Source organism: Hydra vulgaris, chromosome 13 (assembly GCF_038396675.1).
Source record: "Hydra vulgaris chromosome 13, alternate assembly HydraT2T_AEP".
NCBI classification, from domain to species: Eukaryota; Metazoa; Cnidaria; class Hydrozoa; order Anthoathecata; family Hydridae; genus Hydra; species Hydra vulgaris.
The window spans coordinates 34,631,407-34,645,002 of record NC_088932.1 but is presented as its reverse complement, the minus strand read 5'-3'; the positions used below and the strand labels follow the sequence as shown (position 1 = coordinate 34,645,002).

At 29.8% G+C, this 13,596-nt stretch overlaps 1 protein-coding gene across 1 annotated transcript; it reads right to left on the bottom strand.

Moving 5' to 3' along the window:
- Positions 1-12,104: 12,104 nt before the first annotated feature.
- Positions 12,105-12,734, bottom strand: LOC136089833 (uncharacterized). Its single transcript, XM_065815923.1, has one exon. The coding sequence runs from the start codon at positions 12,732-12,734 to the stop codon at positions 12,105-12,107; it is 630 nt and encodes a 209-aa protein (XP_065671995.1).
- Positions 12,735-13,596: the final 862 nt, after the last annotated feature.

Below are 13,596 nucleotides of genomic sequence, written 5' to 3'. Positions count from 1 at the left end.
AAAACATACGTGCTGAAATGTTTCAGATAATTTTTTGCATATTTAATGACCTAAAATCAATAAGAGTAAATGATATTTTTTCAAAACTGTTTTAAAATATTTTTAAACGTCTAATATAAATAAAAACACTGAGAAAGGGTAGAGAAATGGATAAATAATAATTTTAAACCATATTTGTAAAATGTAAAAAATATACGAAAATTGATATAATTGAGGTGAAACCTCCCCTTAAAACAAAAAAGAAACAAAAAATAATAAAATATTCAATAAATATTCAAATTTAGTTTAACATGTGTTCTATTTAAAAAATCATAGCTGAAGATTCTTTAATCACTAAGTCTAATGTAAATTTGTTGTTTCCCTGTTATTTATTTGAAATGTTGGTTGATTTTTATTTTAAGGTAAAATACAATAGTTTAGTGCTTCTGATAACCTGTTTTTGGTAATATTTAGGCCAATTGTTGAACCAATGTTTTCGTCACTCCATTTGATTTTTGATTAATTAAATTCACCACATATAAGTAAACCTGAATATTAATTTGCTTTTTATTTTTCATACTACAATCTTTTACTCTATAAATACACCCACAAAGAATTATTTCATAACCTGTAAAAACCGAGCACCATAGTTACTTAATAATGTTTCATGTAAATACATATTATTCAAATTGAAAACGATGTTTTCACGGAAGAAAAAAATGCATACTCCACCACTTCTAATAATTCATCTGTGTTTTTTTTTACAAGGAATAACTCAGAATATTTGTTGATGGTGATTCATTTCACCATGTCTCACATATCGTTCACGTTATGGTTGTTTGTTTTCAAAATCAATAAACCCTTACGTTACGAAGTACGTCTTTTGGCGTATTTAAACATACCTATATATTTTACTTTAAAACTCAAAAATTAGGAGTTGCATCGCATTTCTGACTTTCGATTTCAAATCAATGATCCACAGGAGTCCACTAAAACAACAACTTCAGATGGTTTTATTATAAACTTTGCTTATGTTTTTACTTAGAAAACCAGTTACATTTTGACTTTCCGAGGTCACCGACTGACAATCCTAAGTTAAAAACATTAATGATGTGCTCAAAAATAGTAAAAATAATGATTTTTATGATAAATAACTGATTTCTTATGGTTGTATATATATTTTAGTTCTATTTTTCAAATCATAGAAAGTTAATTTAAACTTATGATTTGGAATCTAAAATGTTATTTACACTTCTTTTCAACCTTGTTTAATAGACATTGTTTATGTATAATTATGTGTAAAAAGTACTAAAAAACATGTAACAAAGCTATATTTTATTAAGGTTAAACACGAATACTTTAAAGAAATGTATTTTCATGTTTTTTGTGTCAATATATTTTCAAAATAACAAAGTTCTTTGTTGGTTTCCTTAAATATATATACTAAAATTTTAAAAATGTGAAAAAAATAGAAGTGTTATTAGCATATGTTTTATTTATTCTATTTAAATATGCTTATAAGATTTTAATAAATTTAATTTTAAATACAAATGTAGGCTTTTTTTCAAAAAGTGTCTCTCTGGTAAAAAAAAGTGCTATGGAAAATATTTCTTTAAAAGAAAACGTATTTTAGATCAGCACTGTATAAATTTTATGATAGGTATGGTGTCAATCTATATAAATTATGTAAACATACTCATTTGCCTTTCAAAAAAACTTTACTTCAAGGTTCAGACATTACGATAACGTAACAAAATTTTATTTTTAATATACCTACAACACTAGCTAAAAATACTGCGCGCTTAGTGGTCAAACCTGAAATATTGAGAGTCTAATGGTTAATAATTCATCCAACTTGTTGTTTAGTGACATTGCATTAGTATACCAGAAATACATCTGACTATACTTTCTTGCCAATTTACTTGATTTAGATTTTTAGACTCTACTTACTCCTCGAATGTAGAAAAAGCTTGTTCGTAATTTTTTCACTAGCAAGTTTTCTGTCACGTCACGAGTTCCTCTTACTTTGAAAACTGAGTATGAATTTTGAAAAATTATTCAAAATGTTTAATCATTTGTTATTGTTATATTTCTTATTATTCAAAATTTCTATGTCAAGTTTTTCTTTTAATGGCAAGTTTGCAGTGTTGTCAACACAGGGTTCTTTGCCAATTATTAATATGAAATTGTCTGCTTTTTTTAAAAATTAGATCAATGTCCCTGACCATTTTTAACATTTGCAATGAGCTTTAAAACTTCAAAGTTATTATCTACTATAATGGAAATGTATAAGTAGTACATGCATGAACGACGAAACTTATAAAACTTAGTTATTAGTAATGTTAAACATTAGTATGGATCTTACTATACATGTTAGTCTGATCTTATACTTAAGGATGGCTGTGAACACTAAGAAAAACATAGGTTTTAGAAAAACATAAGTTTCAGATGATCTTCAAAAAAATTAAAGATTATGCATATTAAATATTTTATAAATTACCTTTCACTAACACAAAACTCAACTGAAACATCTATTTATGCATAAGATGTTGAAATATCTAAAAACATCTTTTAACATCTTATGCAATAGTTGGTCTATAACAAAGACTACTTTGGGTTAGTCGTTTGTAATCATTATTTGTAGTTGTATCCTTGCTAATCCAACAATATCTTCAGATAAAAGAAACACAGTATAACAAAACATAGCTTAAAAACATTAAAAAAACGTTTGAGCATCGATAGCCAGACTAACCAATTAAATTGCGCATAATCTAGTTCTTTTATTGAAAAACATCATCGACTGAAAATGCAGAGTTTAAACAGATGTTGCTTAAGAGCAATTCAACGACCGTTTCACAAAAAGTGAAAAAATTAAATCAAGCCAATATACATAATACTATATATCAGTAGAAAGCTCTACTTCTCCTCTTTCAGAAAATATATAGCTTCTTATAGTATGCCGCTATCATAAAAAATTATATGGGCTGAAACAGAAAGTAAAAATAGGCGTTTTTGTGATAATTTAAATCACTTTTAATAGCCAACTATAAAAAATTCAAAAACTGTCTTGCTTATTGCAATCGGGTTTTTAGCTGCACTAATCATTGCTTCTTGTGATAAAAACATACTTATTGCTAGGCGAATTTAGAAAAACATTTATTTTCATTAAATATTATTACCACTATTGTCACGCTGTGACAATTAGGGTACCATTAGTTTTATATTTAAGGCAATCAGTAAAACTTAGGATTTCAAAATTCCAGCGCAATGAGAACTCTATTTAGTACATCTAAAAAAATGCTAACATGTTTAAAAAAAATCCTCAATTTATTTTTAAATTTAAAACAACATTTAAAACTGCTAAACCGAAACCAGTAGAATTTTCTACAAAAACTATGAAATATAGGTATGTTTTGCATAGGCAACATTTGGAGCATGAATGCTCAGTTATCCTTGAGGCTCTCTTTTGGGATACATAGAGCCTCTCTAAAGGATTGTTGTAACTCCATTGAGCCTTAGATTTAATACGTGCATCTCCATAGCTACTGTGTTGCTTTTTTTTAATCTTTCAAGGGTTTAACATGCCTCTTACTCATGCTGAACATCAAAAAAAATATCGTGAAAGGCAGTTAGAAAAATTAGGCGAAAAGTAGTTAAAGAAAAAAAATCAAAAAGGAGAAAGAAAGACGACTGGCTAAATTAGAGATTTAACGAGAAAAAGAAAGGCAACAAAAAATAAAAGCAGGCCAAAAGAGCAGAATTAAAATCTGTAGCTGTTACATCACCCTCTTACAAGTCTGCAAGCGCTCTTGGAAAAGCTGTTAAAAGAGCCGAATCAGCACTACCAAAATTATCCTGAAAGAGGGCTAAAGTTGTACAAAAACTTTTAACAAAAATGATTGAAATCCCTATTCCAGAAAAATACTTAGTGAAAATGCATCAGATGCTTTAATTGTAAAATATGTTCTTAATTTTAATCAGCGTGATGATTTATCCCGTCAAGCACTCGGTATAGGAGACACCATTGTGGTTAGATTAAAGAACAAGAAAAAAACTGTGCAAAAACGTCATTTGAATGTGAGTGTTAATAAAGCTTATGCTGTTTTTAAAGGTGATTATCCTGGAAAGTTAGTTGGAAAATCAAAGTTTGCTAGTTTACGCCCACCACATGTGGTTTTGTCTAGTTTAATGTCAAGAAACGTTTGTGGTTGTCAACGACATCAAAATATAGTTTTTATCCTTGAAGCCCTGCACAAGTTTGATTCAAATTTTCCATTGTATTCACATAAATTTCCTCTTAGCATTGTATGTGATAGTGAAAAGACATTTGTTATATTAATATGTGTGCAACATACAAAGATGCTGCAAAGTTTCATAATCTATAGGTTTTGAATAAAATTGACAAGAATAAATGTATTGCATGGTACCAATGGGAAAAAATTGCAGATGGTAATGAAAAAGAATATATTAAAAAGATTGAAAAAAAGGGAAAAGTTGATGATTTTTACAGCACCTTTTCAAAATATTTAACTTCATTTCTTTGGCATTATTTTATTAAACAGAAACAATCAAAGACGTATCGTGATCATAAGATCCAACTTACAAACAAAGTAATCCAGACACAGCCGTCCTTCAAGTGGATTTTGCTGAAAATTTTTCAACTTTGTGGCAAGACAAAGTACAGTCAGCATATTGGCACAAGAAGCAAGTTACTGTGTTTACTGCTGTATTTTGGTACCAAAATTTATGCTCATCAGCTGTCATAGTTTCAGATGATTTAAGCCATTCAAAAGAATCTATTCTTGTATTTGTTTATAGCTTATTATTTAACCATATTGAATCAAGTGTTAAAATACTACAGGTTTGGACAGACGGGCCGAGTCATCAATTTAAAAATCGTTTTATTGCATCAGCAATACCCTGGTTGAAAACACAACATGATTTAAAATTGTTCTGGAACTTTTTTGCTGCTTTACATGGGAAAGGACCGGTACATGATATTGGTGGGACCGTTAAAAAAATAGCAACGCAAAAAATAAACCAAAGAAAATTTATAATAACTGATGCCATAACTTTTCATGAAGCTGTTAAAAATGAGACTAATTTCAATGTCTATTTTGTTTCTATGGAAGATATTATAAATACAATTGAAAAATTAAAATTGATGAGTTTACAAAAGCACCAGCAAAACTAGGAATATTTGTATCGCACTTAATTCAAAACAATGATGGGAGAATAGAAATGCGACCCTATTCAATTGCCAAGTATTTAGTGAAACATCTTACGACTTCAGATAAAATCACCAAAAAACTTTAAAACGTTGTATATATGACAGCAATATAATATAGACGCGATTTGACACTTATATAGTATGGGCGTGTTCTGAAGATTACTATGTAAGAACTATTTTTATGAACATGTAATTGTATATTTGTCTAATACCTCTATACTAAGTTTTAAATTTATTAAAAACAGCCCATTTACCTAGTTTATAATTATCCAAATGTGTCCGGTCACGCTTTGACGTTTACCACTTGTTAATTAAAGGTGCGGTGTTTGAAATTTAATTTAAAAAAATGTAATTTAGCTATAAAATCTAAAAACTAAAAATCAATGAGTTTTGGTCACGCAGTGACGCTTTATATTTTCTTGCATAAATAAGAGACTAATCTATTCACCCAAATTTTTGTTCTTGTTTTTTGTAGCACCTATTATGAGCTAACTAAATAGCAAAAAAAAATTATTTTTATATCTATTTTAATATTAAAATATTAATTGCTTAAAACCGTGGAATTGCTCTTAAACAAATTGAAACAGGACCAAAAAACAAAAATTGACTTAGAATCAATGAGCTAAATCGATTAAACAAAAACAGAAAAATATAAAAACTAAAACGCATTATCTGTTAGGAAAGGTTTTTGTGCAAAGCAATTTTCTGGTTAAACTTGGTTAAAATTGCAATACAAAAATTATAATGTATATAAAAAACTTTGACAAGTTTCCAAAATAATTTTGACATAATCCTTCTAAAGTAAAGTTTATTAAAAAAGGTCTGCTTTATCATATGTGATCCATTAAGCACAAAGAACTTTTAAGCAAAATACTTTGCAAAATACTTTGCAAAATGTTTGCATAAATATCATCATAAATAATGTTTTGTATTAACAAACAAATTGTCAAAAAGCAACAACTCTTAATTCAGTTCCTTTCTCTTTTCCTCTTATAGCAATATTCTTCCCTGCAACCAAGCTACGTCTTTAATTTTCTCCTCGCTCTTCCTTTTTAAAGCAATTGCTTTGCTGACCAATGATATATCGTTTTTCTTTTCGGCTTGTTTCAAACTTAAGATAACTCTTTTTCTAGCATCAATGAAGTTTTTTAAGGAGACTCATAAATTTTAGACATAATATTGACTTTCTGATCTAGCATTGCATGCTTTTCATTCTTTGACTTCTCTTCCATAGGCATGAGTTGGTATTTTTGATGTGCAAATTTAAAAGCAACTTTTATTTCTGATGTAATCTGGATAGTGCGGGGGTTGAGGTTGTTGGAAAGCATGAAATCATGCACAAGGCGCTGCCCAAAACATCACTCAATGTCAGGAACATCTTTATTGACACTAAATCCCCGTTTAACCGAAGTCTGTCAATGACTCAGAACCAACCTAATGACAGATGGTAAATGCTGATACTTTTTTATGTCAATGTCTTTGAATCATCGAAAGTCATTGAAGCGTTTGAAATCATTAAAAATTAATCATTCTACAATCATTATCAAAATCATTTGAATCGTTTGTTCTTTTAATCATAGCTGATCCCGATTTAATTATAGGTCATCCCGATTTATTTCAAATCCTGATCAAATAAACTTTGATAACTAGTTGATAACTTCGTCGGAATAAGGAGCATTTAACTTTTAAATTAATATAAAATGATGTAGAAATGTTTTCACTTAATTCCTGCTTCAATCTGGTAGGATCTTAGCATAAAAATTTGGCAGTAAACAAGTGCTCATATTAACAACCACTTAATCAAGCGGGCGTCTTTTATATAACTTTTCAGCAGCTGAAATCAAAAATGTATGCATTAAATTTTAAATTATTTAATATCCTTCAAAATAACTGCACCATTTTATTTGAGCTTTGACATCGATAATTCAGCAGCAAACCCAATAATAATTTCACCAGGTTTTGAATGTTTCTCTTTATTTTGCAGACAAATTTTGGTTAGTTTTGAGCTAACCTCAATAGTTTTTAATAAATTTCCTAAAAATATTCTTAACTAACAGCACAAGATCACCGTTCATTTGGTAACATAGAAGCGTCTGTCTAATAAAGCTTCAGAAACGGTTCAAACATACTCTCCAGGTAGCAAAGAACTAGAACTTAACAAGGATAAGTTTTCTTTTTAACAGCATTTAAGACAAACTTGTATGATTACCACGTTTACTTTTAGGCATAGCATCCCAATAATATTTTATAATAGATGGCAAAATACTTACTTATCTTTCTTCATTTTTTTAATTTATCTTTAACTCATCTGGACCAAATGATCTCATTAAGTAAAATGAAAGCAGAAACAAAGAACGTTCAGTGATACTGATAAAGTCACTTCTTCTAGCCGGAGAATCTCAAAATAAAATAAAACAAGTTTTTGAGCGTCATTTCAATTTCCCAATTCGGTTGATTCTATTTCTGTTTGGAAATCATCATGAATTAAGTGAAGGTAACAGCAGCCCATGTCAATAAGTTCAGATAGTTAGCGCTCTTCACGTTTGCTTTGGAAATTTTAAGTTGAAACTGTGAAATTTTACTGTGAAATTTTAAGTTGACACTGGATACATCCATAGAGGTCTAAACAATTATGCTAACATTAAGATCATTTTCCTTTAATTAAAATGATCCAGCAAATCAAAACTGGTACTATTTCCCATAAACGAGCAATCTCAATACCTCACTTCAACTTGCATTTTTTCCTTATTCCAATATCAGTAAATCCATTTGACAAGTTTGAGTTTTCTTTTTATGGGATTCATTGAAGGACACAACAAGCCAAGGAGACAGCTCATCTGTTGTTTAAGTAAAACTTCCAAATGAGGCTTAAGACCATAAGTGATGCTATATTCAAATTAATTTGGTTCCATTTGAGAAAATTTAACAATCTCACTGTCAGGAAATTGTGCAGTATTTTAAAACATTACCATGCATTTTTTTAATGCCTTACCAAGCATAAAAGCTTTATTTGAATCCTTGCTTACTGAAGCCGAAAATAAAGTGCCAAAATGTGGTTTAGAGGATCTCAATAACAGAATTGCAATTCTTTTATTAAAATTCTCTAAACACAAATGTTATAACCCTGTTGAAAGACAATTTGAAGGTTCTTCTTATCTCGGCTAAAAAATGTCCAGATTCATTTTTTGAATTATTTCATTAAATTTTTCATCTGAAAGGGTTTCAGTTCGTTTGGACATATTATAACTTATAACAGAAAAAAACCTGAATACTTACACAATTAGACAACTAGTATTTGGCCACCACAACTTTGTGAATATTAACTTAACGGCATATATTGAATGCAGACTTTTAAGTCAAAAAGTAACATAAAATAAAATGTTTGATTTATAAAATTTAATACAAATACTGAGATAACAATATAGCTATATTATTAATATATTCATAATATTCTTTTTATTTCTTTTTTTAAATTAAAAGTGACTTAAAATAAACAAAGTTTAATATAGGCTCCCAGTGCTTAAGTTGGACACTTTTAAAGGTCAAAGTTTTTTTAAAAGGCTTTGAGAAATTAAAATTGTTTAAATAAAAAACATTAACTGTTTCAAAAACAAACCTATATTTATAAATCAGGACAGAGTAAAGGTACTGTAGCGTTTTTGCAATTTTTTTCATTGATGCATGGAAATGTAAAAATTTATAAAATATATCTGATGAAGTATTTACGTAAGATTGTGTGATTCTTTGAGAGCTGTCATTTAAAAACAGAGAACAACAAGCAATTAGTATGGAAATTAAATAAATCACTTTATGGCTTGAAACAAAGTGGTAGAAATTGGCAAAATGTTTTAAGTGACTTTCTTAAAGAAATTCGATATGTCCAATCAAATGCTGATGCTTGTGTTCTCTGTTTGTTCGTAACCAGGAGGCTGACATAAGTTTCGTTTTCAATAGGTGCATGGAGATAAGCACTTTTAACGTCCATTTGATGTAAAATAAGGTCATATTGAATAGAGATTTGCATTAAAATTCTCACTGATTCCAATCTTGCTGTTGGTGAAAAAGTTTCCAAATAGTCAATTCGTTGGATTTGTTTATAGCCTTTTGCAACGTATCTTGCTTTGTACATTACTCCATTACTGTTACTTTTAATCATGTAAACCCATCTCCCCCCAACTAATTTTTTGTTAGTAGGGAGCTCTGTCAAAACAAAAGTGTCATTAGTTATTAGTGATGCATCTCTTCTTCCATGGCGCTTTTCCGTTTTTCAGAATCATCAGTATTGATAGCATTATTGTATGATGTAGGTATATTCATTAAATAACAATAATCTATATAGTTAATTTCATCTTCATTACCGTTATCAACTATGTAATCTTCCAAATATTTTGGGGACTGTCTTTGTCTTGAAGGATAACGCGAAGGATTAATTTATTGTGACTTATTCTCTTCATTATTAGAAGTGGATGGTTTAAGTGTAGGCTCTGTATTGATTGGCTCCTCGATTATAAAACCATCTGTATTTTTAGTGTCAATTTGACTAATAAATTCGTATTTTTCTGTAAATTTTACAAGTCTGTGTTTTAGTACTGAATTCGACTCTGGATAGTAAACTAAATATGATGGACTGTCTTTATCATAACCAACAAAATAACCTTTATTGCTTCGAGGTTGTAACTTCTTGGTATTATGCACATAAGGATAACACACTGATCCAAATAAATGTGACCTTGCAATGTTTGGTTTTAAACCAGTTACTAGTCCATATGGTGTACATTTAATTCGTTGTACATAACATCGATTCCTTATATATGTTGCAGTGCTTACAGCATATGTCCATAAATGTTTGGGAAGTTTCGATTCAATAATCATGGCTCTTGCCATGTCAAATAGTGAACGCCAATTTCTTTCAGCGGTTCCATTTTGGTGTGGAGAATAAGGTGATGTAAATTCATGCTTAATGGTATGCTTTAAAAGTAGTTCTTTGAATTCTTTTGATAAATATTCACCACCATTATCACTTCGAATACATTTTAAACTTCCAGATGGAGAAATGTCATTGTAAAAACTAAAAGTTTTAACCTTTCCATATGGAGCAATATCTGCTAGAAACTTCTCAGCAGCTTTTACAGCATCACTCTTTTGTTGAAGAAAATATGTAAAGAAACAACTCGAGTAATCATCAACAAAATTTATAACGTATTTAAATCCGTCTAAAGCTACCGGTTCTAAAGGTCCTGCTAAGTCGGTGTGTACTAGTTGGAATGGGTAAGTTGCCCTAGAGTCAGGTTGTCTGTTGTAAGTGTTTATATTTTTAGATAAGATACATGTTTCGCAATTGAATTTAGTAGTATTGTTAATTTCATTGCTTGTGCTACACATTCTAATTTCATAATGTCATTGCTGTTACAGTGACCCAATATTTTGTGCCACATTTCCAAACTTTCAGCACGTGTTTCATTTAATGAGCTTTTGTAGAGATAGTATAGTCGACCATATTGATGGATATGAAACACTGTTCCTTCTTTAGAAATTAGTTCTGCACTATATTTATTAAAATTAACTCTGGCACCTTTAGCAGCAGCTGCTTGTACAGAAAAAATGCATTGTGGATAAGTTGGAATATATAAAGTGTTTTCTAGAGTTACAGTTACAAGTTCATTATTGTTTGTACGCAAAAGTGTTTCAACTGTACCTCTCTTTTTAGCTGTGTTATTTGATTTTGTACCATCAGCTAGTTCTATATAGTGTTCCTCAGGGTTAAAAGACTCATCAATATACGTAAAATTATCGTCATTATTTACTATGTGGGTTGTTGCACCACAGTCTACAAGAAATGCTTTGTTTTGAGTATCCTTAAATTGTTCTTCATTTATTTTAAATGCATAGGTATGCTTTTGCTCATTTTTAACAGTTTTAGCTTTGTCTTTGCTTTGTTTTCTGCAGGATTTATCATTGTGAGTATTTGATTTGCAATAATTACACTACATCTTGGTTTTAGTTTTTGTTTGACATTCAGTTGAGTTGTGACCTATCATTCCACAAGTATAGCAAGTCAAAACTTTCTTTATATTACCCCCACTAGTTTTGAATTTCATTATCTTGTTGTCTGAATGTTCATTTTGATTTGTACGTGTGCTTTCTGTCTCTTCAAAATTTCGTAGAGCTTGTTTAAATTTTTGAAAGTTATCACTAGTTTCTGATTGAGTTACGATAGCGATAAAAGCCCTATATTCATCAGGTAATCCTTTTAGTACCATAGCAATAAGTAAAGCATCACTTACATTTTCACTAGCGGTATTTAACGTCGTAGCTGATTTTTCTGCTCTAATAATGTAATCTGTTATAGACTCGTTGATAAGTTTCTTCAAACTTGTTAATTGATTATATAAAGTTATAATTCGAGGTTTACTTGTACCAGCCTAGTGATCTTTTAGAATTTTAAAAGCTTCTCTATCTTTATCGCGGGCGTCTCTTATTACTAAAGCTATGGATCTTTCATTTAAAAATTGAATAAGTTCAGCAAACGCCGCTTCATTTTCGTCCTCGTCAATTTCGTTACTTCCAATTAAAATATCTTTCAAGTTTTTTAGCTTCATAAATCCTAAGAATTTTGTTTCCCAAATTTCAAAATGTCTCGTATCTCCATCGAAAATGAGGTTTTGCCATTGGTTGCTGGGCCCATAACCTGTTGATATTTTCGTATTGTCCATGATGGAGGAAATAATTAAGGATTCAATATCACTTGTATTATATATTTTATTATATAAAAACTACATGCCTTGTGGCTAACATAAACCATTAAGAATATCGGCACATAAATACGGTGCCGATAAAACGTGTAAACAAAAATGGTGTCAATAAACTTAACACACCAACTTGACAACATATCACTTTATGTTCCGAATAAAAATTCCTTAAACTTTTGTATTAAGTTCTTCTTCGCTGGTTTAGTAAAAATATCAGAATAGATATCGTTTGATGGTAAATATTCTAATAGTATTCGGTCTTGCTGATAAAATTCTCGTACGAAATGGTAACGAATGTCAATATGTTTCGATTTCATGTGCTTTATAGGGTTTTTAACCAAAGCGATGGCTCCTTGGTTATCATTTCTAAGATTCACTGGTTCGAAATTTATTTGTAATAGTTCTTTTAGCAATTTAGATAGATAACTCATTTCCTGGCACGCTGCAGATATTGCCATGTATTCAGCTTCACATGTAGACAGTGCAATACTAGCTTGTTTCCTTGATTTCCAACTAATAACAGGTCCATTTTTACTCAAAGAAAAACAATAACCTGATATACTATGTCTATCTTCAAAGGATGACGCCCAGTCAGCATCACAGTATGCATAAAGCTTCAATTCATCATCTTTCCGGAAGGTTAAGCAATAGTCTAAAGTATATTTAATATATCGGAAAACATGATTTATCATAGTCCAATCAGCACTATTTGGTTTTGATAAGTGCTGGGATAAAATGGTAACAATATAGCTTAAATCTGGTCTAGTACATGTCATTGCATAAAGAAGACTTTCAACAATTTGTCGATAGAGTTTTATACTAAAGTTAAAATCTGAACAATACTTGATGAAAACATTAAAAGCATTGGTGCGTTTAAACGGCGAAAAAACAATAGAAATTTTTTTTTGATTTCAACAAACGCAGTATCTTTGACATTGAGAGATATAATTCGTTTAATAAGCATTTTACTTTAAAACATTTGAAATCATCAATTCATCATGCTTGGTGAATTTTAACTAATAGTTTAGAAAAAAAAAATTTTAAATTAAAACAAGGTACTGATGGCACATATTTTTTTTGTTCAACAAACTGTAGAGAAAATGCATATTCATTATGCTTATTTCGTATAGCAAATAATAAGTGCATCAAATGTATGATAATTTGGTTTGATGCACATTTTTCAAGCTGCTCAAAACATCATTCTTGTGATGGATGTTTCGACAAATAATTGAAGAAGGGAGTAAAATTTTTTAAATGCTTAATGACTTAGAAGAGTCAATAAAACAAGACTGCATATGGGAAAGGTGGTAAACTGTGTCAGTGGGTGTTATTAATATAATTGCTATTAGCAGTTCAGAAGTTAAGAGAGGTTATAACCTTATGAATTTAATTGCATCACAATTAAAAGCCAAAATGTTAAACATATATCCAATCTAATGACAATAACTTTATTGGGGGAGACGTATCGCAAATTTCGATGCCATTTCTTTTGTTACATTTTGGATGAACCAGAATAACAGATGAGCTACAGAAACAAGAGCACAATAAAGGTGAAATAAGCAGAGAAAAGGGCACAATAGCGATAGTAATTAATAATTATGCAATACATAGCATAGTTTGTTAAATTTAGAATTTATA